This window comes from Sorex araneus, chromosome 11 (assembly GCF_027595985.1).
Source record: "Sorex araneus isolate mSorAra2 chromosome 11, mSorAra2.pri, whole genome shotgun sequence".
Taxonomy (NCBI): domain Eukaryota; kingdom Metazoa; phylum Chordata; class Mammalia; order Eulipotyphla; family Soricidae; genus Sorex; species Sorex araneus.
The window spans coordinates 40478926-40502010 of NC_073312.1; the positions used below are offsets into that span (position 1 = coordinate 40478926).

The 23085-nt window shown below is 37.5% G+C and overlaps 1 protein-coding gene across 4 annotated transcripts in view; it reads right to left on the reverse strand.

The window, feature by feature from the left end:
* The window catches only part of SHLD2 (shieldin complex subunit 2), a 68213-nt gene continuing 45128 nt past the window's right edge, over window positions 1-23085 (reverse strand). For 3 of the 4 annotated variants that reach the window (XM_055119015.1, XM_055119018.1, XM_012932473.2), the window contains 8 exons: window positions 18602-20110; window positions 17578-17685; window positions 14878-15072; window positions 14586-14720; window positions 10026-10232; window positions 7456-7684; window positions 1838-1953; window positions 1-311 (listed from right to left, as the gene is read on the reverse strand). In XM_055119015.1, coding sequence (XP_054974990.1) covers window positions 130-311; window positions 1838-1953; window positions 7456-7684; window positions 10026-10232; window positions 14586-14720; window positions 14878-15072; window positions 17578-17685; window positions 18602-20105 — 2676 coding nt within the window. In that variant the 5' untranslated portion in view covers window positions 20106-20110 and the 3' untranslated portion in view covers window positions 1-129. Of the gene's footprint in view, window positions 312-1837; window positions 1954-7455; window positions 7685-10025; window positions 10233-14585; window positions 14721-14877; window positions 15073-17577; window positions 17686-18601; window positions 20111-20988; window positions 21086-23085 lie in introns of all 4 variants that reach the window. The other variant, XM_055119017.1, reaches the window with a different exon arrangement.

Here is a 23085-nt window from a genome sequence, read left to right on the forward strand (position 1 = left end):
GAATTTAATTCATATATTTAATATAGTTCTTATTACAAAATATATTTATTTAAAAACTCGAAGAAAAACTCATTTACTTCAAAAATAGATCACTTCAATACCTTCTTCCTTGATGTTTCTAGGTTCTCTTCATGTGACGGGACTGTCAGGATAAAAATCCAGCAGGGTGAAGTCTTGTTGCAATGGGTAGCTGTTTTCATCCAACACAAAAAGGCTCTGCACCTTCACTATACAAGGTGTCCCGTTGCCCACCACCAAGGAGTGGAACAAATCTGCTACCACCATGCCGTAGGTGACCTCTGATGAAGGGGCTAAGGAACATTAAAATACACACACACAGGGTTCTTAGTGTGCCTTCCAGTTTAATAGGAAAGCAAGCAACAAAAGGTTCAATATGTCCTTGGTTTTCAAGTCCCAAACTTACTTTAAAATTCTCTTTTTTCTTTTCTTTCTCTTTTTCTTTCTTGGTTGTTCTTTTTGTTTGTCTGTTTTAGGGCCATATCTCTATATTTAGTCACTTACTCCTAGCTTCACACTCATTGCTCACTCCTGACAGGGATTGGGGTGGGGGGGATCAAACCTGGGTGATTCATGTGCTAGGCCATGGCCCTAAATTTCTCTATCTCTTCTCTTAGTGGTCACAAGCTGCTAAAGGAATTCTAGAATGATGACATACAATTCCTGCTAAACACGGGGAACAAATGTACAGATAACACAGTTTGAGCTGATAGTAATGTAGGCAGGTTAAATAAGCACTGGGGAAATGGAAAAACCACCAAATATCAGCCAGAGACTTTTCAACCTACTTAGCTGGGGCTTACATACCCCTCCCAGATAGTCTAGGCAGCCAATGACCAGAGACCACCAACAGCAACTCCTGTCTGCCCCACAACATGTACGTGTCAATCAGGTCCAGCAAGAATCCCTAGCCACGCCAACATGTCACCCTGACACTCACCCTGCCCCAACACTTCCCTTTAAACCACAGTAAAAAAGACCTTGACACACATCCATGGGGTCTCAGGTCACTCTGCTTGGTAGCTTGGTGCCCCAGCCCGCCAGCAGTGATCTCCGAATGCAGAGGCAGGAGTAAGCGCTGGGCTGCCCCACTACCCACCCCGTCCCCACCAAAAGAAAGAATGAAAGAAAAAATGAGTAGACACATATCAGGAGTGGTCATGGTTCCTTAGCACCATTGGGCCTCAGCATTTAACTGTCAAGCATGCATCACTGGGCTAAGTATCACAGGAAGTAGCCCTCTGAACTCCCAAACACTAACTGGGGAGGACTGCCAAAATCCCCCGCTATTTTATCCACTATTAGGAGACAGTGACCAACTAAACCTGCAATCATGATAGAGTCTGACACTAGTGAGAAAAGGTATAGAGTTTGATCATCTGACAAGGTTTTAATTTTTTTTTCCCTTTGTTGTTCCCACTACACTACCTAGATCACAGCTGAAGGTGATACAAATCCACTCCACTGACAATGGATTATCTTCAAATAAAATGTCACACATTTATTTATGTAAGTGTCAATAAAGCTAAGGTTCTAGCAGGACTTTTTTTTTTTAACTGATTAGGGATTAAAGTGAGAGGATATTAGGTGCTCATTTTCTCTTCGTGTACTGAGACAGAAATAGGACAAGCCTTACTTTCCAACTTAAGTGGTCTTATGTTTTACTCAAACTGAATGATCATTTCACACTTATAGGTACAGAAAAGAAAACCACTCTTAGTTTATAGTACAATGTTCTTTTTGTTCAAAAATACTAGCTGCAGTTCTGAACTGAAAGGTTTTATTAAAACAACGTCTCAAAGGTCTGTTAATAAATTACCTATAATTCTGTTGTGCCAATCAGGAGGAATGTTGAGAAGAATCTTCTCTATCAACTTTGATCCCACATGGACGCAAATCTTCTCTTTTTCATCACTGATGGTCATTAAAGCTGACCTACAAAAATTAATATATTCAAAAAAATTCAAATACAGAAATGCATAAATGCAATACAACTTCTGGATAGACAGCATCAAATAAAAACAAATTCTTGGACTTTGACTACAGAACTCAGGTTACCAAGAGGTGGGGGAAGGGGCTCAGGGAACAAAATTTAGGGGTGGACTGGATGTGACACAAGGACAAGGTTTTCAGCACTTCAGTGATAGTGAAGGTGAAGTATCTTGTGTACCTAAGACATAAATGTTAGTACCACTGCAACCATGTTCTATCAACTATAATAAAACAAAAAAGAATTTTTGATTTATTTTATATGGTAGGTTTAAATTTTTTTAATTTAATTTTTTGGCTTACAATGCTATTAATAATGGTTTCTCAGGGTAAGAAAGGGACCTTCATCCACTGTTGGTGAGAATGTCATCTGATTTCACCTCTATGGAAAGCAATCAGAGTATTTCTCTAATAAACAGGAATAGAGGCCTAAAAAAGGTCCCAAGAGTCTTTTTAATCCTGACCACTTCTATTCCCTACCCAGTGCAGAAAATTGTGCCACGATTTTTAATTTTTTTTATTTATTGGACAGCAATGTTTAGAGGTTACTCCTGGATCTGCACTCAGGAATTATTCCTGGCCATGCTCAGGGGACCATAGGATGCAGAGGATTGAACCCGGGTCAGCTGTGTGCAAGGTAAATACCCTACCTGTTGTACTAATGCTCAGAACCCCTGTATCAGAATTTTGTATCTTTTTCCCCCCCCAGAAGTGTTTACTGGGACACTGTGACTTACAAAGCTGTTCATAATAATGTTGTTTCAGGCATACAATGTTCCAACACCAAGCCAGTGACCCCTTTCCTCCACTAATATCTACAGGTTCCTTCCCACCTCCCAAACTTGCCCCCTTGGCAGGCATATAAGACATTTATTTCATGTTAGTTGGCCCAATAAAATTTAAAGGAATGGCAAATAGAGTTACCAGAGAATAGATCAATAAAGTCCATTTTTGATGATTAATTACATAGATAATTAACAACATAGCACTGAGTTCGGCACTCTCTAATGGTGTACAAAATTGTCCTCTACTAAATTAAGAAAGGTTAAAAACATAGCAATTAATCATCACCAAAAATTTTTTTAAATAAAACCTAGGGCCAGAGAGATAGTATAAGAGCTTAGACACTTGCTTTGCACACAGCCAGCTCTGGGTGATCACCAAGCACTGCAAGGGTCAGGAGAAGGCCCTGAGCACTGCAGGAGTAGCCCAACACTCCCCTCTAATTTGTATAGGACTTGCCAGCAGACTACATCTGGGATAAATAAACTGGGAAAGTTTAGGTTACCATAATGTTCATACCTACAGAGCTAACTCAGACTTCTTTTGCTGAACTATATATTCATCTACTTTCCAGTTTGTTGCCTCTCAGCACTTCTACCATTAATGCTTATTTTAGTAAATAAGCAATTTTAGTAAATAACCAATTATCAATGATCAATAACATAAATCCTTTTTACCTATAATTAATCACTAATGTCAATTCTACTTTCCAACCATTGTTAAATTTATCCATTCCCTGCTCAGTCCTAGTCAAACCATTATCATCCCCCCAAACACAAAGCAATATAGCCTCTTAACTTTTCCCATACTAAACCTTATTATTATTTACTTTCCAATGTACATCAAAACTAATATCTCTCCATACCTAGAAAAAATTTTAAAGCTTTTAAATAAAATAACTCTTACTTAACCCAGAGGCTGCTGGCAGCTCCACTCGTGGACTTTGAACTAAACTACAGTCCCGTGCAGCCCCGGGAGGGAAAGGGTTTTTGTCCTCGTCCTTTTCTCCTCTCGGCAGCATGGCGACCACCACCATTTAGTGCCAATTGGACAGAGAGGTAGGAGCTTGCAACGATGGGACGCATGGGGAATCTCTCAATGGGGGGCGGGGGGGGCAGAACCGGCCCTGCTTCCTGCCCAAATGAGACCCCTCACGAACAGCTCCCCCGCTCCTGAACAGCCATGATCCCAGAGGCACATAAACCAATCTCAGAATGCAGCGGCTGCTGGCAGAAATACCTCTGGACTTAATACCAGAACCCCAAAACTGGGTGGCCACTTTCACCGTGCAACATCATATGCTCATTGCTATCAACAATAGAAAACATACGATCTAATGATGCCATTCCGACAGGTCTGACTGTTGGGGGGAAAACTCCAAATAATGATAGTGAGTTTTCTGTCAAAAATTAAATGTTATCAAAGCAATGAGAGAGTTAATTGAAAATCATCTGCCACACAGGCAGAGGGGGAGAAGGAGGGGGAGTACCTGGGGTTCTTGGTGGTGGATCATGTGCACTGGTGAAGGGATGGATGTTTGATCATTGTATGACTGAGATTTGATCCTGAAAGCCCTGTAACTTCTCACAGTGTCTCAATTAAAAAGCATAAAATAAAAATTTAAAAAATAATAAAAATAACTCTTACTTAGAAAAACCTATGTAGCATTCTACTAATAAAAAAAATTAACACTACATCTTTAATGTATTATAGTTCAGAACTCTTTATGTCTTGGGGTTGGAGCAATAGCACAGTGGGTAGGGTGTTTGCCTTGCACGCTGTCGACCCAGGTTCGATTCCCAGCACCCCATATGGTCCCCTGGGCACCACAAGGAGTAATTCCTTAGTGCAGAGCCAGGAATAACCCTGTGCATCACCAGGTGTGACCCAAAAGGCAAAGAAAAAAAAAAGAACTCTTTATGTCTCATACTATATTATTGGAGTAATATTTGAGTCTTATTTGAGTAATATTATTTGTAATATTGTAATATAGTAATATTGATCTATGAAGTTCTCCAGATAGTCATTATAAAGATTTTTTTTAATTGTTTTTGGTTTTTGAACCATACCCAGTGGTGTTCACTGCTTACTCCTGGCTCTGTGCTCTGTGCCCTTCCAGGACACAGAGGAACATCTAGGGAACAAAAGACAAATGCCCTACCTTTTGTACTATCTCTCTTGCCCCTAAAGATTGAAAATTTAAAATTCCTCCCCTCCATTAGGAGTATTTACTGGGCAACGTTTCTGTCCAATACATAGTTACATTGACTGGAAACATAAAAAATGATATAACATGTTATCTAATAAACAATATTGACAAGAAATACATTTTAACTATTGGTAACAAATACATTCTAATTATGTTTTGTCTGTTCCATTCTTTTTAATTCAATCTCCTCCCTACATTTTGTTTAAAACTCATTTACTTATTTATAACAAATATAAACATATGTACAGGGAAATAAAGTCTACAGGCTAAGTTTCATAAATAACAAGTTGAACATTATTGACATTTAGTTTTAGACATCACAATATAAAATAATGAATTTAATTTGCAAGGGCATGCAATTTACCAAGTTATCCAAGACTTTGTTTTACTTTGTTGTTGTTGTTGGGATTGGGAGCTAGTGTTTAGGGCCAAACCCAATGGTCAGGGGCTATTCCTCGGTCTTTGCTCAAGAATGACCTCTGCTGGTGTTAGGAGGATCATATATGGTGCTGGGAACAGTTTTTTCACATATAACTGGCAATTTTCCCAGCACTGTTTGCTGAAGAGGCTTTCCTTGTTCCACTTCATACTCTTAGCTCCTTTATCAAACATTAGATGACCATACACTTGAAGTGTATAGCTATACCATGCACAAAAGTCATCTCAAAACAAATGAAACACGTTGATGAATAAATTAAATTGTGGAAAACATGCAGAATACTTCATGACACTGAATCTACAATGATTCAGTGCCATTGGCCAAGCAAATGGAAGCCAAGAAAAACAAATGGGACTACATCATACTAAGAAGCTTCTGCACCACAAAAGAAACAATGACCGGAACAAAAGGATACTCCACAGACTGGGATACAGACTGGGAGAAAATATTTGCCCACAAGTCATCTGACACTGACAAAGGGTTAACATCCAAGAACTGGAAAAGAAAAAATAATCAACTCGGGTTTTTTTTGAAAAATGGGAGGAACAAATGAACGTAAATTTCCTCAAAGGAGACATACATAGATACAGATGGCATATATATATATATATATATATATATATATATATATATATATACACACACACATATATATGCATCACTTATTAGGGAAATAAAAAAAACAACAACAATGAAATACAACCTGACACCAGTGAGACTGGCTCACATCTAGAGAACAAAAACAACCAGTGTTGGTTTGGATGTGGGGAAAAGGAACTATCATTTTCTGCTGATGATGATATTGACTAATTCAACCTCTTGGGAGAACAATATGGACACTTTTCAAAAACTAGTAATAGATCTTCCATAAGACCCAGCAATTTCACTTCTTGGCACCTACCTAAGGCCCAAAGAAGTTCATGAAAAACATATGCACTCCTATGTTTATTGTATTCATGACTGCCAAATTTTCAACTACTCTGCTCTCTAGGGCTGGAGCAATAGCACAGTGGATAGGGCATTTGCCTTTCATGCGGCCGACCCGTGTTGATTCCTCCGCCCCTCTCGGAGAACCCGGCAAGCTACCAAAGAGTATTGCACCTGCACGGCAGAGCCTGGCAAGCTACCCGTGGCGTATTCCATATGCCAAAAACATTAACAATAAGTTTCACACTGAGAGACATTACTGGTGCCCATTCGAACAAATCAATGAGCAACGGGATGACAGTGACAGTGACAGTGACTCTGCTCTAAGAAAAGATGAAATCATCCAATTTGCTGCCATGTGGATGGATCTGGAGAATATCATGCTGAGTGAAATTACTCAGAACGAAGGAACAGACATAGAATGACTGCTCTCATGTGTGAGATAAAAATAAACAGAATAAGAAAATAAAAGATCAAGAGCAAGAAAATCTAAGAAGTGGTCTACAGAACAGTTTACCACTGTACAGAATTGGGAGTGAGGAAGCATGAGGGAAAAGCTGGAACAATTATGGAGGCAAGAAGATACTCTAGTGTTAGATCGTTGTATACATGAAACCCTATCATTACTGTAAATTGTAGGGCACAACAAATAAAAAATATTTAAATATCATGTGAGCTGGTTAACTATAATTTCTAATGTGAAGCTGGGAAAATTATGAGATTAAACATTTCATTGACTTCCACAGTTCAGAGGTTAGATCATATAAAACTTTTAACCTTTCAATTATTTAGTAACGTGGGTAATGAGTTTCTTATGAGCAATTTAGATCATGGTTAAACATGTAAACTAAGTAAAAATTGGCTGTAGCATAGCTGCTTGAAGAAAACAAAATCTCCCAATTATTGCTTTTTAAAATTCCAATTATGATTACTGGAAAGTTTTAGTTTCACAGCTACTAATCTAATCAGCAGTGGAAAAGTTACTGATTAGAGTGACTACTAATCAGAGTGCAGAAGTTATTATCTTGTATATGCTCTAGTTAGTTCTCACTAGAAAGTACAAGTGGACATTCATAATTTTTAGTCTTACCTATAATATAGTTTCTTCATGGTCAATGGCAAGCAGCTAAAGCACTGTTTGTAGATCTTGTTTTCATCTATTTCTAGTTCGGTTTCACACTTTGCACAGCCAGTATATATAATGTTGGGAAGAGAAAAGTAAATACTCTGCAGAGAACTATGAGCATTTACAGTTATCTTCTGAGCTGCTGTAACAGGAAATGCCAGCTCTAAAATCTGGGCTTTGATTAAGATCACTCCTATAGAAGACAAACCAAAAGTAGTATTAAAAATAGTCATAGGGTCAAAATTATAACTTTAATTTATAAATATGGTTAATTACCTGGTTGATTATAGGTTACTTATAGTAAAGGATATATCCAAGATTTTATTCCTTGCTCTTTGGTTCTTTACTCCTTTCCTAGATAATTTTACTTGCTCATAGCTTCAGCTTTAATAAAATAAAATGGGACTACCTCAAACCAATAAGCTTCCAAACCACAAAAGAAACCATGACCAAAATAAAAAGATAACCCACAAACTGGGAGAAAATATTTTTACTCTAAAATAAAAGAAATGACCAGTCTGAGACTGAACTTGAAGATCCACTTGGCTAATCTGGCTGAAAATGTGAATATTTTCTTCTCTATCTTACAGAATCATGCAAAATAAGTATAACCCATCTATTAAAGAGAAATTCCTTCAAACACTGATACTGGCCTCTTTCTCTCTTTTTTAAGTTGATCATTTTCAAACTCAAACAGGTCAATATTCTATCTATTCTCCTTGTCCTAAAATAACACGTAACTTGCTAATACTACTTTTATCTTTTCTTTTTTCAATTTTCAGCCCACCCATAATCCACTTCTGGGTGTTGGTTATGTAACCACATGAACACTGAGATTCTATTTACCAAATGTGACACACCAGAAACCTCAAGCATGTTCTTTCATTACTTACTACCTCAAACATTCATTCATCAACCAAATGCAGAAAATCTATTATTTGTCAGCTACCTTTTCCCCCTAATCTATCCTTGCTTGTTAAATACTAGTGAGATCTGTAATTGATTTTTGAAATCGTCTTGGGTTTTGTTTGTTTTGTTTGTTTGTTTGAAACCACTCCTGGCCATTATCTGGGAACCGTGGAGTAACCTGTATTGAATCAGCATATGTTCCGGCCCTTTGAGTTAACTCCCTCACCCCAATACTGAGATCAATGATTTGATCTGAGCATTCTCCCTGCCTTTCCAAAGTGTAAAGACTGAATCTGTTCATCCTTTTATAAGTACTATAGTCCAGACCAAGAAGTCATCAATCTGGTGAAACGTGGGTTAAAATAAAAAGATAACCACTTAATGGGAATGAACACTTCCAACTATACATCTGATTAATGACCAATATCCAAGATAAGCACTTATAAAACTCAACAACAAAACCCAAACAGTCCCATTACTAGACCAGTTGGCCAAGAATCACAGGAAGGCCCCAGCCTCCTGTCCCCAGCCTCCAAAGAATCACATGGAAGTGCACTCCCCCAAGATTAACTCAATACAGATCATAAACACATATAAAAAACACTAAACTCTAGCCTTAAGGAAAAACACATAGGAGACAAATTTTGTTTTGCTTTGTTTTCTTTTATTTTAAGGTCACACCTGGCAATGATCAGGGGTTACTCCTGGCTCTGAGCTCAGGATCACTCCTGGCAGTGCTCAGGATCAAACTCAGGTTGGCCACAGGCAAGGCAAGTGCCCTGCCTGCTGCTCGAGCTCTTCAGCCCCTACCATCCCATTTTTCAACACTTACTTCCCTCTTATTTCTAACTTCAAAAGCTTTTTACTTTATTATAACTTTGATTACAAATTAGCAATTCGTAATTGCTAATTACGAATTTGTAGTTAGGAAGCCAGTGCAACAGAGTGAAAAGTTACGACCAACTGAAGTTTCAGGAATTTATTAAGTTATTTTCACTATTTTATTCCATTTTTGTTACAAAATGTGTGGCTTACGGAGTCTAATACTGCTTTTACTGTTTCTAAATAAAATACTTTAAAATTAATTAAATCTAGTTTAAGGAAAGCATATTGTTATGCAGAAAAAAATTCTATCAAAGGCCTTCTATGCAAAGGCTACTACATACTATGTAGTATGCTTCTAAGGATCGATTCCATTCACATAATTAGTTCAGAAAGTATGTTAATACATTTTAAACAGCATAAGTAAATTTCTGGTTCTATATCTACTTTGAATTTAACCATGAATAAAAAGTTAAGTAAGTTGATATGTTTTTGGCATATCCAATACGCCACTGGGTAGCTTGCCAGGCTCTGCTGTGTGAACAGGATACTCTCAATAGCTTGCCGGGCTCTCTGAGAGGGACGGGGGAATTGAACCCGGGTCCGCTGTGTGCAAGGCAAATGGCCTACCCGATGCGCTATTGCTCCAGTCCAGAACAGCTATGAGGATCCAAATTCTGGTTCAGTCATTTACAAAAATGTACATTTCACTTTTATATTCAATTTCATGTTTTCCTCATACATGGTAGCTTCCTTCTAGCTTATATTGAAACTAGAAATATATAAACTAAAATTGAGCTTACCTGAACACTTATCCTCGAGGTGTGTTGCTAAATCTGACATTTTCACAAGCGAGGGCTCGTTTTTTTGAAATTTTGCTTTGAAAGTAATTGCTCTTACATCATCATCAAACAAGCACTCACAGGATGACCAATATGTTGTATGCAATTCTAGGTTTTCTAGGATGCAATTGCGCTGAACATATAGGTATTTAAATTCCCAAATGAAATCTTAAACAAAAACAAAAAGTTAGCAAAGATCAATCATGTAGACTTAGAATTATACTGAATGCTCTTATTAAATTAATGAAATATAACTTTTACCACATAAAGAGACAAAATATAGATTTGTATAAATAGGCTAAGGATTATTTTTGTTGTTATTACTGTTAGTTTTTAATAGTGGGGGTTATATCCAGTGTGCTCAGTAACTATTTCTGGCTCTGCTAAGAGTGATTCCTGGCGAACAGTGGACTATATATGGTGCCGGAAATCAAACTGGGATAAATAGATGCAAAGCAAGTGCCAAACCCTCTACTATCATTCCTACCCTAGAATAATTTTTCATTAAAAAATTTTTCTTTAATTTCTTGGCCGCATAACAACCCTAGTTTATCACAACCAATTGCTTTTCAGAGTGGGAACTTTCCTTTTTTATATCAACAGGCAAAGATTTTGTTTTTGTACTGAGGTCATGCCCATTAATGCTCAGGGACTACTCCCAATGTGGTTGGCCCCATACAGTCTTGGGGATCAAACCCTGGCCTCATACATGCGAAGTGTGTTCTCAGCCAATAAAGCCACCTTTCTGACATTTTTTTTTAAATGGAAGCATATAGAGACAATAATTAAGCATTTTTCATATGTATGAGGCCCTGGATTTGATCCCTAGCACCTATATAAATACATCAAAATCAAGATAGATAAACAGAAAATAATTACTACAACATAGCTCATTGATTTCTCAGTACTTGACTACATTTCCCCACAACAACAACAACAAAAAAGCATTTAGAGTGGGATGGAATTCAGTGGAAGAATGCTTGCCTTGTATGTATGAGGCTTTGGGTTCAATCCCTAGCACCACCAAAACACACACACACAAAGCAAACATTTAGATACAAATGCATCTATCTTAATTCACCCAGTACTGATTCTACTTCTTAGAACCATAATACCATAGAATTGCTTGTCAAATTATAATTCATATTAATAAATTCAACTTTAAAATTATAGTAAAACAAAAAGGTTTCTCAGTACCGGGTTTTCAGATAACAAGGTGTTTTCAGTTTCCCAGTTATTTCAGGACATAAGTCTAATTTACATACCCTCTGATTTCTTTTCTTTTTTCTTTTTGGGTCACACCCAGCAATAGTGTCTTGGTTTCCAAAAAATGATCTTTCCAATTCATATTTGTAAGAGTAACTATCTCACTCTTCCCTAAATATAATTTCTTAACACATCCCATGGACTGCAAAGTTTTCATGCTCATATATTTTTAACTCAAACTCCAGTCTCTTACTCCTTAAAGCAAAACATTTACTCTAGTCTGTTGCGCTATCTCCCTAGTCCTTCATTCATTATTTTGGGGGATGGAGAATTAGCTAAATTCGTTAACTGTTAGTTTAACAATGGACTATAAAGAGTAATCCAACTGTGAGGCTGGTCTCTCATTCTGGGCAACTCAGAGAAGGGAACACCAAGTAAAATGTGGTCGGAGGTCATGCGGTGGAAGGGTGATGCGTGCCAAATGTAGACTAGAGACTGAACACAATGGCCACTCAACACCTTTATTGCAAACCACAACACCTAATTAGAGAGAGAGAACAAAAGGGAATACCCTGCCACAGTGGCAGTGTGGGGTGGGGGGAGATGGGATTGGGGAGGGTGGAAGGGATGCTGGGTTTACTGGTGGTGGAGAATGGGCACTGGTGAAGGGATGGGTTCTCAAACTTTGTATGGGGGAAACATGAGCACAAAAATGTATAAACCTGTAACTGTACCCTCACAGTGATTCACTAATTAAAAATAAATAAATTTAATTAAAAAAATTTTTTTAAAAGAGTAATCCAACTGTGAATATGTATACACACATGCAAGGACATATGAAATGGAATTAAGAGAGGAAGGAGCTATCCATGTGGGAGAGTCAGAGGAAAAAGAAACAGGTAAATTAAAAATTCTGAGCCAACAAAAGGATTAGCATGTTCAAGAAATAGAAACAGGGCTGTAAGATAGAACAACGGGTAACTCCTGCGTACAGAGCCAGGAGTAACCGCTGAGGTTAGTTAACAAAATAACAAAATATATTGAAATGGTATTCAATTTCAAATATCTTTTTTATGTACACCTATTCATTCCTAATCAGTAAAATTTACATCCTTGGTTCCCCATTACTAGAGTCTAAACTAGATTAATGCATACTACATAAGAGGCACACCAATTCCAATCATCAATGCAATAACAATGGTTTGGGGATTTGGGGATTTCTTACTTCTTCCTCAAAACATCAGCCCCATTATCTGCAATTTCAGTAACAGCAGGTTCTGACAGATTCAATTTCTAAATATAAGTGTGTTATCCTCTTGCATAATAAAACCAGTGCCTAGTATAAAGGCTAATACAAAGAATGCTTCAAGAAATATTGAGTGGCCAGAGTGACAGTACTGTAGTTAAGGCATCTGCATTCCGTGCAGCCAATCCAGGTTCTATCACTCCTACTCCTGGCAGGAGTGATGCCTGAATGCAGAGCCAAAATAAGCCCTGAACACCACTGTGCTTGGCCCAAAAACAGAACAAAAAAAGAAATATTGGGTGAATACAGGGAGAGCTAATAATTTCTGGAACAGAAAACTTCCCATTTAAAAAGAATAATCTTGAGGTGCTGAGTTATATACTAAAACTTTAAAATAATGGTTATAAATAAAGTGTATTGACTGATTAAATAAAACAATTACATCTTAATTCCAGAATCCACAAATTCTCAATATCAAAAACCAAGGGATTATCTAGAGAAAAATATAAGTTCTGTTAACCAAATAACTTATTGTTTAAATGGTGATATTAAGCATTAAGCAATCTCCTATGCTATAGCTCCATTGTAAATGGATGAATATCTCTGACCTACATTCTGTTCAGCATGCACTAAATTCATGTTCCCAACTATGATGTGGTGGTCAATAATGATGGGTAACCTACCACTGACAAATGTTTGTCAGATTTCTCAACCAAACAAATATTTGTTACTGTTTGATCCTAACATAAAAGTCAGACTTATCTCAAATTCTAGTTATCGGTTTTAATGATTAACAGGGATGATGTGATTGATCCTATCTTTTGGTAATTATTTTGCAAACAGAAGTTTGGGAATAGATATTAACTCTTTTGGGTAAAAAAAAAAAAACACACAAAAAACCAGAGAGAGAATGATTTGGGGGCCTAGGAGTCAGCTCATTGGGCTAGAGTGTATACTTTGCATGAGGAGGCCTAGGGTAATCCCCAGCATTGCATGGTCTCCTGAGAACCTCCAGGAATGTCCCCAGAACACTGGGCTGGAGAATGTTCCTGAGCTTTATTAAGTATAACCCCAAGATTTAAGAACAATTCTATTTGAACTATAATACTATGAAAATTAACACTATTATATCCATGTTGCCTAAATAGCAATAAAAAAGAATGGTTCACACATTTAATCATTAAATTAACAGTAAAATTACTCCTAAGTTACTAATTAAACTACCTCTGTCACAACTAAAGGATTTCATAGTATCAAAAGGAAAATATTAGATAATTTATTAAAAGAGAAATTATATTCAATATATCAAAACTATTTAACCTGTACTTTAAGTCAAATGTAATCCTGGATATTTTAAACATAAGCATTCTATATATAGCTAATAGTTAACATTTTTAAAATAACTAGAACAAAATCCTGGTACACAGTAATTTATTAAACAGTAACAATGTGACTTGAAAGAGTTAATGTAACTTCCCTAACTGGTTTATAACCAGAGAAGTTTATTTATCAAAGTAGTTTGGCTGAATAAAAATTGTAGAAGCTTCTCCAGGATTAATTTTTTTTTCTTTTTGGGTCACACCCGGCAATGCAAAGGGGTTACTCTTGGCTCTGCACTCAGGAATTACCCCTGGCGGTGCTCAGGGGACCATATGGGATGTTGGGAATTGAACTCAGATCAGCCACATGCAAGGCAAACGCCCTACCCACTGCACTATCACTCCAGCCCCTCCAGGATTAAATTTTTAAAGAACATCACTTGAAGAAGATAAAATCTTCACAAAAAAGGTAAAGTAGTATACCTGAAAACAAATGGAAACTTAAAAAAATTAAAATACTATTGATTTTTTATTTTGTCACCATTAATTATAAAGAACGTTATAAATTACTGAATTGCTTATAGGAGGTGTATAGATTATAATAAAAGAAACCTGAAAAAGAATGTTTAATCATTATTGTTTATATTTCAAATGCAGTCTAATTTTTTTTTAAATTCTCTTTCTTAGTTTCACAAGCATTAATCATTTACCTAACTATAAATAAGTTGAATTCTTTTTTGATGTATTTACCTTTTCTCCTTTGAAGTTGAGGGTACCAAGCTGCCCCAGGACCCCACAATACTAGCACATAATGTTGACCTTGGGCCTGTTCCACTGTTAACATAACTTTCCTCTGCTTCTGTCCTCTATAACTGTATAATGCTTCTGGAAAGGAAAGAAAATTAGTCTACAATATCACATCATACTGTATTTACTATATCTCAACAGCTAATGATATTAAATAATAAAATTATACATAATGGTAATTTTGGATACTAATATTTTTAGTAATATAAAATTAAGAAAGCTCTCAAATGTTTACCTGTAAGTATCGTAATATCAACAACTCTTAGTACTGCATGGACTAGTATGTCAGGCTGAAGTTGCTCCAATTCTACAAATTCAATTCTGTTCATCCTCTGAGGCTGCCTCTGAGGAAGATCTCTGAGGTAGGAATGTTTTGAAGACAAGTAAAGCAATAAGTCTTGAAGTACTATATGACTAACTAGATTGGAATCTAAGAAAGAAAGAAAAAAACACTCAAAAAGATGGCAACATTACAGTTTCTTAACATATTTTCTTAGAACTCCACATTGTGAAAGTATGATTAAATATTAACAATATTTCGTTCATGCAAAATATGTAGCTTATTCTTGAGTTAGATGCTTATTTTTTAATCAATGGAAAAGATGAAAAGGTGTTATTTTCTAAAATATGTCTTATTCTTCTCTATTTTGTTAATGATACCATTTTTCTACCTATTAACAAAGACGAATATTTTAGACTTTATGTCTTCAGCATCCTTTCATTTTCAATTAATTTCCAGTCCCCGACTCTTGCTTGATTGAATCACACCTTCCCTAACTATGTCAACCACTGCCATTCTTTCCCAAGACCCTTAGCATTTCACCCTGTAATACACTAAGCATTATCTAACCGCATAAGCTTTATTCTTTCCACTTCTTAGCGTCTCTCCTCATCATTTCAGCTTGCAATGCTGTTATCCTTTCTGTCTGTCTAAATACCACATAGAAGAGCAACCAGTATATCCTGCCAATGATTTCTCTTTCCCCTAAGCTGGGACAGCTTTTATATCTGTCATTTACCATCTGAGCTTGTGTTGCATTATAATATTTCTCATAATTGTTATATTGGTTTTTTTAAATTTGTCATCATGCCATTTAGATGTTTACCTCTCTCATTTTTATTGAACTATATTATAATAAAGTAAACACATTTTAAATACAGAGAGATGGGTCTGGCTGTTTGTTTGGTTGCTTGGGTTGGGAGTTGGGGGAACAACAGGCAGTGCTCAGAGCTTACTCCAGACTCTTGCACTGAAGAATCACTCCTGGCACAGGGCGGGGGAACCATATATATGTGGTACCAAGGATATAGCCCTGGTCGACCATATGCACAGCAAGCACCCTGCCTGATGTACTCTCTCTCTCTCTGTACCTGATGGATATTTTTGCGGATACAAATTTCCTTGAAGGAAAGGGAGATAGGTTTGAATATAGTTGATTTGTTTACCAAAGTAAGATATTAATAAAACATTTAAATTCTTTTTATAAAGCAGAATTAACCAATTTCAATACAAAAAAAATTTACCCAACAATTTCTTTCCTTCTATTAATATTCTTATTCTGGGGGTTGGCGAACTAGAACATGGGTTAAGTTGCTTGTCTTATACACAATTGACCCAGTTTGATCCCAAAAACCACGTATGTTCTCCCAACCATCACCAGGCATAATCCCTGAACACTTCCAGGTGTGCCTCTCCCCGACAAAAAAATAAAATAAGTAACATTCTTATCATGATATATTTTGTTTGGGAGTGGGGCACACCCAGTGGGACTTTGGGCTTTACTCTTGGTTCTATGCTCAGGAATCAATCCTGGCAGTGCTCATGGACTATACATGGTACCAGGGATTGAACCAGGGTTAGCCACATGGAAGGGAAGCAAGCTATTTTTTTTCTGGCCCCAAATTCTGATACATTTCTTATACCACACTGAAGCCTCCATATTCACTCACTTATCAGTAGGCCATCTACTGATAGTCATTCAGTAGACTACCAGATGTGCCAGGAACTATAGCAGGTGCTAGTGACATAGTTTCATATAATTTCACAATTCCAATATTATCAATATAGAGATAATCTATAACAAATACTGGTATACCTAAGTAAGCATTCTATACACAGAAAGAACTGCCTAGGGAAGTTAAAATTTCAGACAATGGTTTTGAGAAAATATCTAAGAGGTTTTCAGGTATTAACCCGTGACAACTATTTTCAGTTTTATAAAAGGGGTCTGCAATCCTTTATGTACAAGAAATTATTTTGAGGGGCTGGAGCGATAGCACAGCGGGTAGGGCGTTTGCCTTGCATGCGGCCGACCCGGGTTCAAATCCCAGCATCCCATATGGTCCCCTGAGCACCGCCAGGAGTAATTTCTGAGTACAGAGCCAGGAGTAACCCCTGTGCATTGCCAGGTGTGACCCAAAAAGCAAAAAAAAAAAAAAAATTATTTTGATAGTATAATAAAGCATAAAGACCAATTTTATAATAACTTTATGGATTATAATCCATAAATTATAAGTTATGGATTATAATCCAAAGTTATAAATAAATTTTTTCTTTTGACTTTTCAGTCACACCAGCTGTGGCTCAGGAATTACTCCTGACTCTGCACTCAGGGATCATTCCATGAGTAGTGTTCAAAGGATCATATGGGGTGTCAGGGATCAAACTCCTGTTGGCCACATCCAAGGCAATGCCCTACCTACTGTAGTGTTCCGAGCTTATTCCTGGTTCTGGGCTCAAGGGTTATTCCTGGCAGCTCTCAAGAGAACTATATGCAGTGCTAGAAACTGAACTGCAGTCAGCTGCATGCAAAGCAAGCACCTTTTTCCCTGTATGACTGATATTTCCTTAAATTAGTATTTTAACCTTACCCTTATCCTACTATGTGTAAATATTTCAATTACTATTTTTTTAAATTTTTAAACCGTATCTTACATTGTTCAGGCTGGACAGATGAGTAACTCCCAAGATTTAATAACTGACTGGTAAACGTTGACTGAAGTATTGTCTCACCAACCCAGTGATCCTCATGAACAGTAACATCTAGAAAGTGAAAAAGAAAACTTATCATGACACCAATTTCTTCATACTGTGGTTATAAGATATGGTATGCATGCATTCAACAATAACAAAAAGGGTTAAAAGTAAGTCTACAAGGCCAGAGAGATAATACAGCAGGTAGGGCGTTTGCCTTGCATGTAGCCGACTCGGGTTCAATCCCCGGCATCCCATATGGTCCCCCACGCACTGCCAGGAGTGATTCCTGAGTGAAGAGCCAGGAGTAACCTCTGAGCATCACTGGGTTGACATGAAAAAGGGTGTGACATGAAAAGCAATAATAATAATAATAAGTTCACATAGACAAAAATGTAATAAAACAAAGAACCTGATGATATGATCTGGATGCTAATATACAAAGTTAGAAGGCTACAAAGGAATGCTTCTTAAAGAGAAATCAGTAGAAAAGAAGAATAGAACTAGGACAGAGCAAAGGTCCTCAGACAGCAGTACACACAGTATTGTTATCATTATATCATCACTAACAATAAAAAGAAAACTAACACCAATGCTATAGAAATGCATCATGCCAGAGTCTAGGAAAGGCACTGTCATTGTCATCCCATTGTTCATTGATTTGCTTGCGAGGGCACCAGTAACTTCTCCATTTTGAGACTTGTTGTTATTGTTTTTTGCATATCAAATATGCCACAGGTAGCTTGCCATGCTCTGCTGGGTGGGTGAGATACTCTCAGTAGCTTGCTGGGCTCTCCGAGAGGGACGGAGGAATCGAACCCGCATGCAAGGCAAACGCCCTATGGCTGTGCTATCGCTCCAGCCCGTAGAAAAGGCAAATGGTGGGGGAAAAAAAAAAAAGACTGCCTCAAAGGATTAAGAGAGTCTGGGGGGATTAAGGGGGGGGGTGTATTTATAAATTACCACTGTACCATGATGACCTTACCCGTGAGTAATATAATATCTCCAAGAAACAATGTAAGTGCCCAAAATGCTGCAGTCCTCCATAAAAAAACCTTCTTCTGAATTTCTGATTGATCGATCACCATAATTGTTGCTAAAGGTACTTTTGAGCCACAATTTGGTCCTGATTTTATAGTTATTTCTTTCACATGACATGGAGATAGCACCATAACTAAACAATTAAACTTCTGACTTTTAGAAAAGCAATCTCTTATTAATGTTGTTTTTTTAATTTCCTTAAATCCGTAGGTCTTCCTCTGGTTCACTGCTACAGTAGAATCTTCAGTACTAGAAACTAACTTAATTTTCTTAGCTACTTGAAGAACTTTAGAATGAGCTTTAGAGAGGCACATTTTATCCTGAGAAGTAGAACTTCTTTTAACAGAACTTTTGTGGAAAGTATTTACTTGCGAATACAGTATCCCTGAATTACAGGACTCAACATATATCTCATTTGGAGGCAGTTTATCTTCAGAAGTAAAGATCTGCTGAAATGCTGTATTCCCTTTAAGATCTTTATCAGACTCGATGTGGCTATGGCAACTTTCTGTTTCAGGACAAACAGGACTAAAAAGTTCAAGGGAATATGCTTGGGTTTGTTCACTCTCACAGCCTTTTGCCAAATCATCCTTAGGTTGAATCAATTTCTCTTCAGTTACTCCTATTTCCCCGTCACCAGCCTTTGATTCAATTTCCAAGTTTATGGCCCTTTTATTTATAGAATTTTGCCTTTTATACTCCCTTTGAGCTAAGAAAGCAACCTGGCTAGAGGTCATTATACTGAGAAATTCGGTATCAGTAGATATCTTAAGATCTGAGACCATTTTAGCTGACCCTGCTGACACTGGCTGATCTACTGTATTAGAAGAAAAAAACTTCAAACTTCCGTTTCCTATTTCATGACGTTCTGTTGGTATACATTTTGTTTTAGTTGCTGCTGGGCCTATCTTAATCTGTTCAGTATCATATTCCAAACCCAACAGAGTTTCAAATTTATGATCTAACTGAAAGGAATTACTTTGAAAATTTTGACCACATATGTTTGACTGATCTTTATGCTGTTCACTTGTGATCTTCTTGATTTCACTGAAATGTTGACACTTTTCTTCCTCAGTTAAATCTCGAACTCTGTTCTTAAATTCTCGTATTTGTACATCAGAATTAGTTGTAACACTCATTCCAAAGGAGTGAATCCTCTGAGATTTAAGAGTCTGTATTTCAGAAATACAATGTCCAAATTTATCTTTCATGTCAACAGATCTATTCATAGAATTTGTTGGGCCAACAGCATCTGTTACTTGATCGTATTCAAGATTATGCTTGCATTCTTCATCCTTTAAATGTAAAGAATGCTGATCACAAAAAAGCTGAATTTTTTTCCAGGGGTCAGCAGTCGAAGTTAAAGAAGTTGATTCCTGTGGTACTGTCATTTCCGATGAACTAATTGGAGCCCCCCAAAAAATGTGAATTTGAGATCCTCCATTCATGGTTTCTGGGGGGGAAAAAATAAATATCTAAAATGAGAATTTTGTCAGTAGGCTTTTATACATTGATATTAACTTCATAATATGTCAAAAGCAAATATAAGTTATGACTTGGGGGACAGGAGAGTAGCTCAAAGGGCTAGTGTTCATGCCTTGAATGCTTGAGATCCCAGTTCAATCCCCAGAACAGATGGCCCCTGGACATTAGTTCTCAGCACCCCTTGGTCCATGCATTGAACCATCAGGCCTAGCTGGCAGAGTATGGCCCAAAGTGACCTCCAGGTCCTCTGAGCATCGAGGAAGTCCCCCACAAAAAAATTATGAGCCCAAGCCATAATGAACAGAGATTATTTCATACTCCATTTAATCATAAAATTCATCAATGTATAAGAAAGCATTTTTGGGAAAAAACAATCAAAAAAGAAACAAAAGATACTGGTGAGGAAGCCACTTAGTGATGCTCAGGGGCTACTCCTAGTTCTACACTCAAGAATTACTCCTGGTGGTGCTTTAGGGACCATATAGGATGCTGGGGATTGAACTCAGGTCAGCCATATGGAAGGCAAGTGTCCTACCTGCTTCACTATCTCTCCAGCCCCTCACATAGATTCTTTTTTTTTTTTTTTTGCTTTTTGGGTCACATCTTGCAATGCTCAGGGCTGACTCCTGGCTCTGCACTTAGGAATCACTCCTGGTGGTGCTCAGGGGACCATATGGGATGCTGGAAATCGAACCCAGGTCGGCTGTGTGCAAGGCAAATGCCCTACCCACTATACTATCACCCCAGCCCCCTCACATAGATTCTTTAGTGAAAAAAATCCAAATATACTAATATCAAATGAGTAAATTCTTTAGTATGTTTAGTTCTTATGTTGTATAAACTTACATATTTTAATTATTTGGTTTTGGGGCCACTCCTGGTGGTGCTCAGGGGTTACTCCTGGATCTTCTCACTCAGAATTACTTCTGGGGTGCTTGAGGAGCTATGGGATGCCAGGGATTGAACCTTGGTCAGCAGTGGAAGGTAAACACCCTGTCTGCTGTACTATTACTCCAGCCCCTATATGTGCACATTTAAAATAAGTCAATAAAGAAGGTGCAAAATCTTATTTTAATTGCACTTTAGTCATCTTTAAATTGCTTTTTTTCACACCTCAAGTTATTTCATAAATTTAGAGTCTCCTTCCTTAAGCTCAATTGCCAAGACAAATATTAAGACTCAAACCAGGGGCCAATAGTACAGTGGGTAGGGTATATGTCTTGCATGTAACCGACCCAGGTTCGGCATCCCATATGGTCCCCCGCGCACCACCAGGATTAATTCCTGAGTGCAGAACCAGAGTAATCCCTGAGCATCGCTGAAAGTGACCCAAAAAGCCAAAGTAAAAAAGATTCAAATCAGAATATAGTGAAAGAGAAGGGGGAAAAAAATGAGGTTCACTTCAAAATGTACAAATGAGGGGCCTGAGAGATAATATAGCAGGTTACTTGCCTAACACAGGGCCAACCTGGGTATTGCCAAGTGTGGCCTCAAAATCGAAAAATAGAAGATAACGTGCAAGTGACTGTATTATCTATTTTCAATCCAATCTGTTAGCACAATCGATGTTATTTTTCCTTTTTTTTCCTCCTCTCCCTCTAAAAATGCTTGGCCTAATGGTTTGGTACTCAGCCCAGCAGTGTGGTGCTTGGGGCCATCAGACCATCTGAAGGAGCACTCAAGACCACATGGTACCAGAGATAAATCCATCTGAGCTACTTCCCATAGCACAATTTTTTAAATTTCTTAATTATCCCTAAAATACAAGTTACATTGCAATGTGTGGGTAAATATATTCTAAACTTTAAATTTTAACTACTATGTCACTTAGCACAAGAAAATTTAAGCATTCAACTTTACTGAGATAAAAATCCTATCTCTATTTGAACATAAATGACCTTCAAAAAGTATTTATTTATGCTAGAGAGCCAGTACAGTGGGTAGAATGCTTTACTCAAATGCAGCCAACCTGGGTTTGACCCCCAGCACTGTAAACGGTCCCCAAGAACTACCAGGAATGATCCCTGAGCACAGACAGGACCAGGAATAAGTCCTGAGCATCATCAGATATGACATCCAAAAACAGTGATTCTAAACGAAGAGTCCCAAAATTATATAATAAATACTATCAGCTACAAACAAGAAATAAAAATCTTTAAAATTTTTTTTGTTTTATTGAATCACCAAGAGATATAGTTACAAGCTTTCATGTTTGAGTTACAAACACACAATGATCAAACACCCATCCCTCCACCATTGCACATTCCCCATCACCAATATCCCCAGTATACCCCCTTTTCCCACCCTCCCCCTGCCTCCATGGCAGACAATATTCCCCATACTCTCTCTCTACTTTTGGGCATATGGTTTGCAATGCATATACTGAGAGGTTATCATGCTTGCCCCTTTTTCTACTTTCAGCACACATCTCCCATCCCAACTGATTCCTCCAACCATCATTTTCTTAGTGATCCCTTCTCAATTCCAGCTGCCTTCTCCCCCAACCCCCACCTCATCCCACTCCTCATGAGGCAGGCTTCCAGCTATGGAGCAATCTTCCTGGCCCTTGTATCTACTGTCCTTAGGTGTCAGTCTCATGTTATGTTATTTTATACTCCACAAATGAGTGCAGTCCTTCTGTATCTATCTCTCTCTTTCTGACTCATTTCACTTAGCATGATACTCTCCATGTCTATCCACTTATAAGCAAATTTCATGACTTCATCTCTCCTAACAGCTGCAAATAGGAAATAACAATCTCTTAAGGAAAAATATTAATGTGAAATACCTGCATAATAGATTCCAAGAAGCACCACGTGCCAGTGCCCTAATACTTAACCATGTGGCCCAGCTGAATGAGAAATTCTAGGAGCAGCACCATGGTCCCCAGAGTACGTATTAGGAGGTATCCCCGAAGAAAGTACTAATAATATGGCAGCAAAA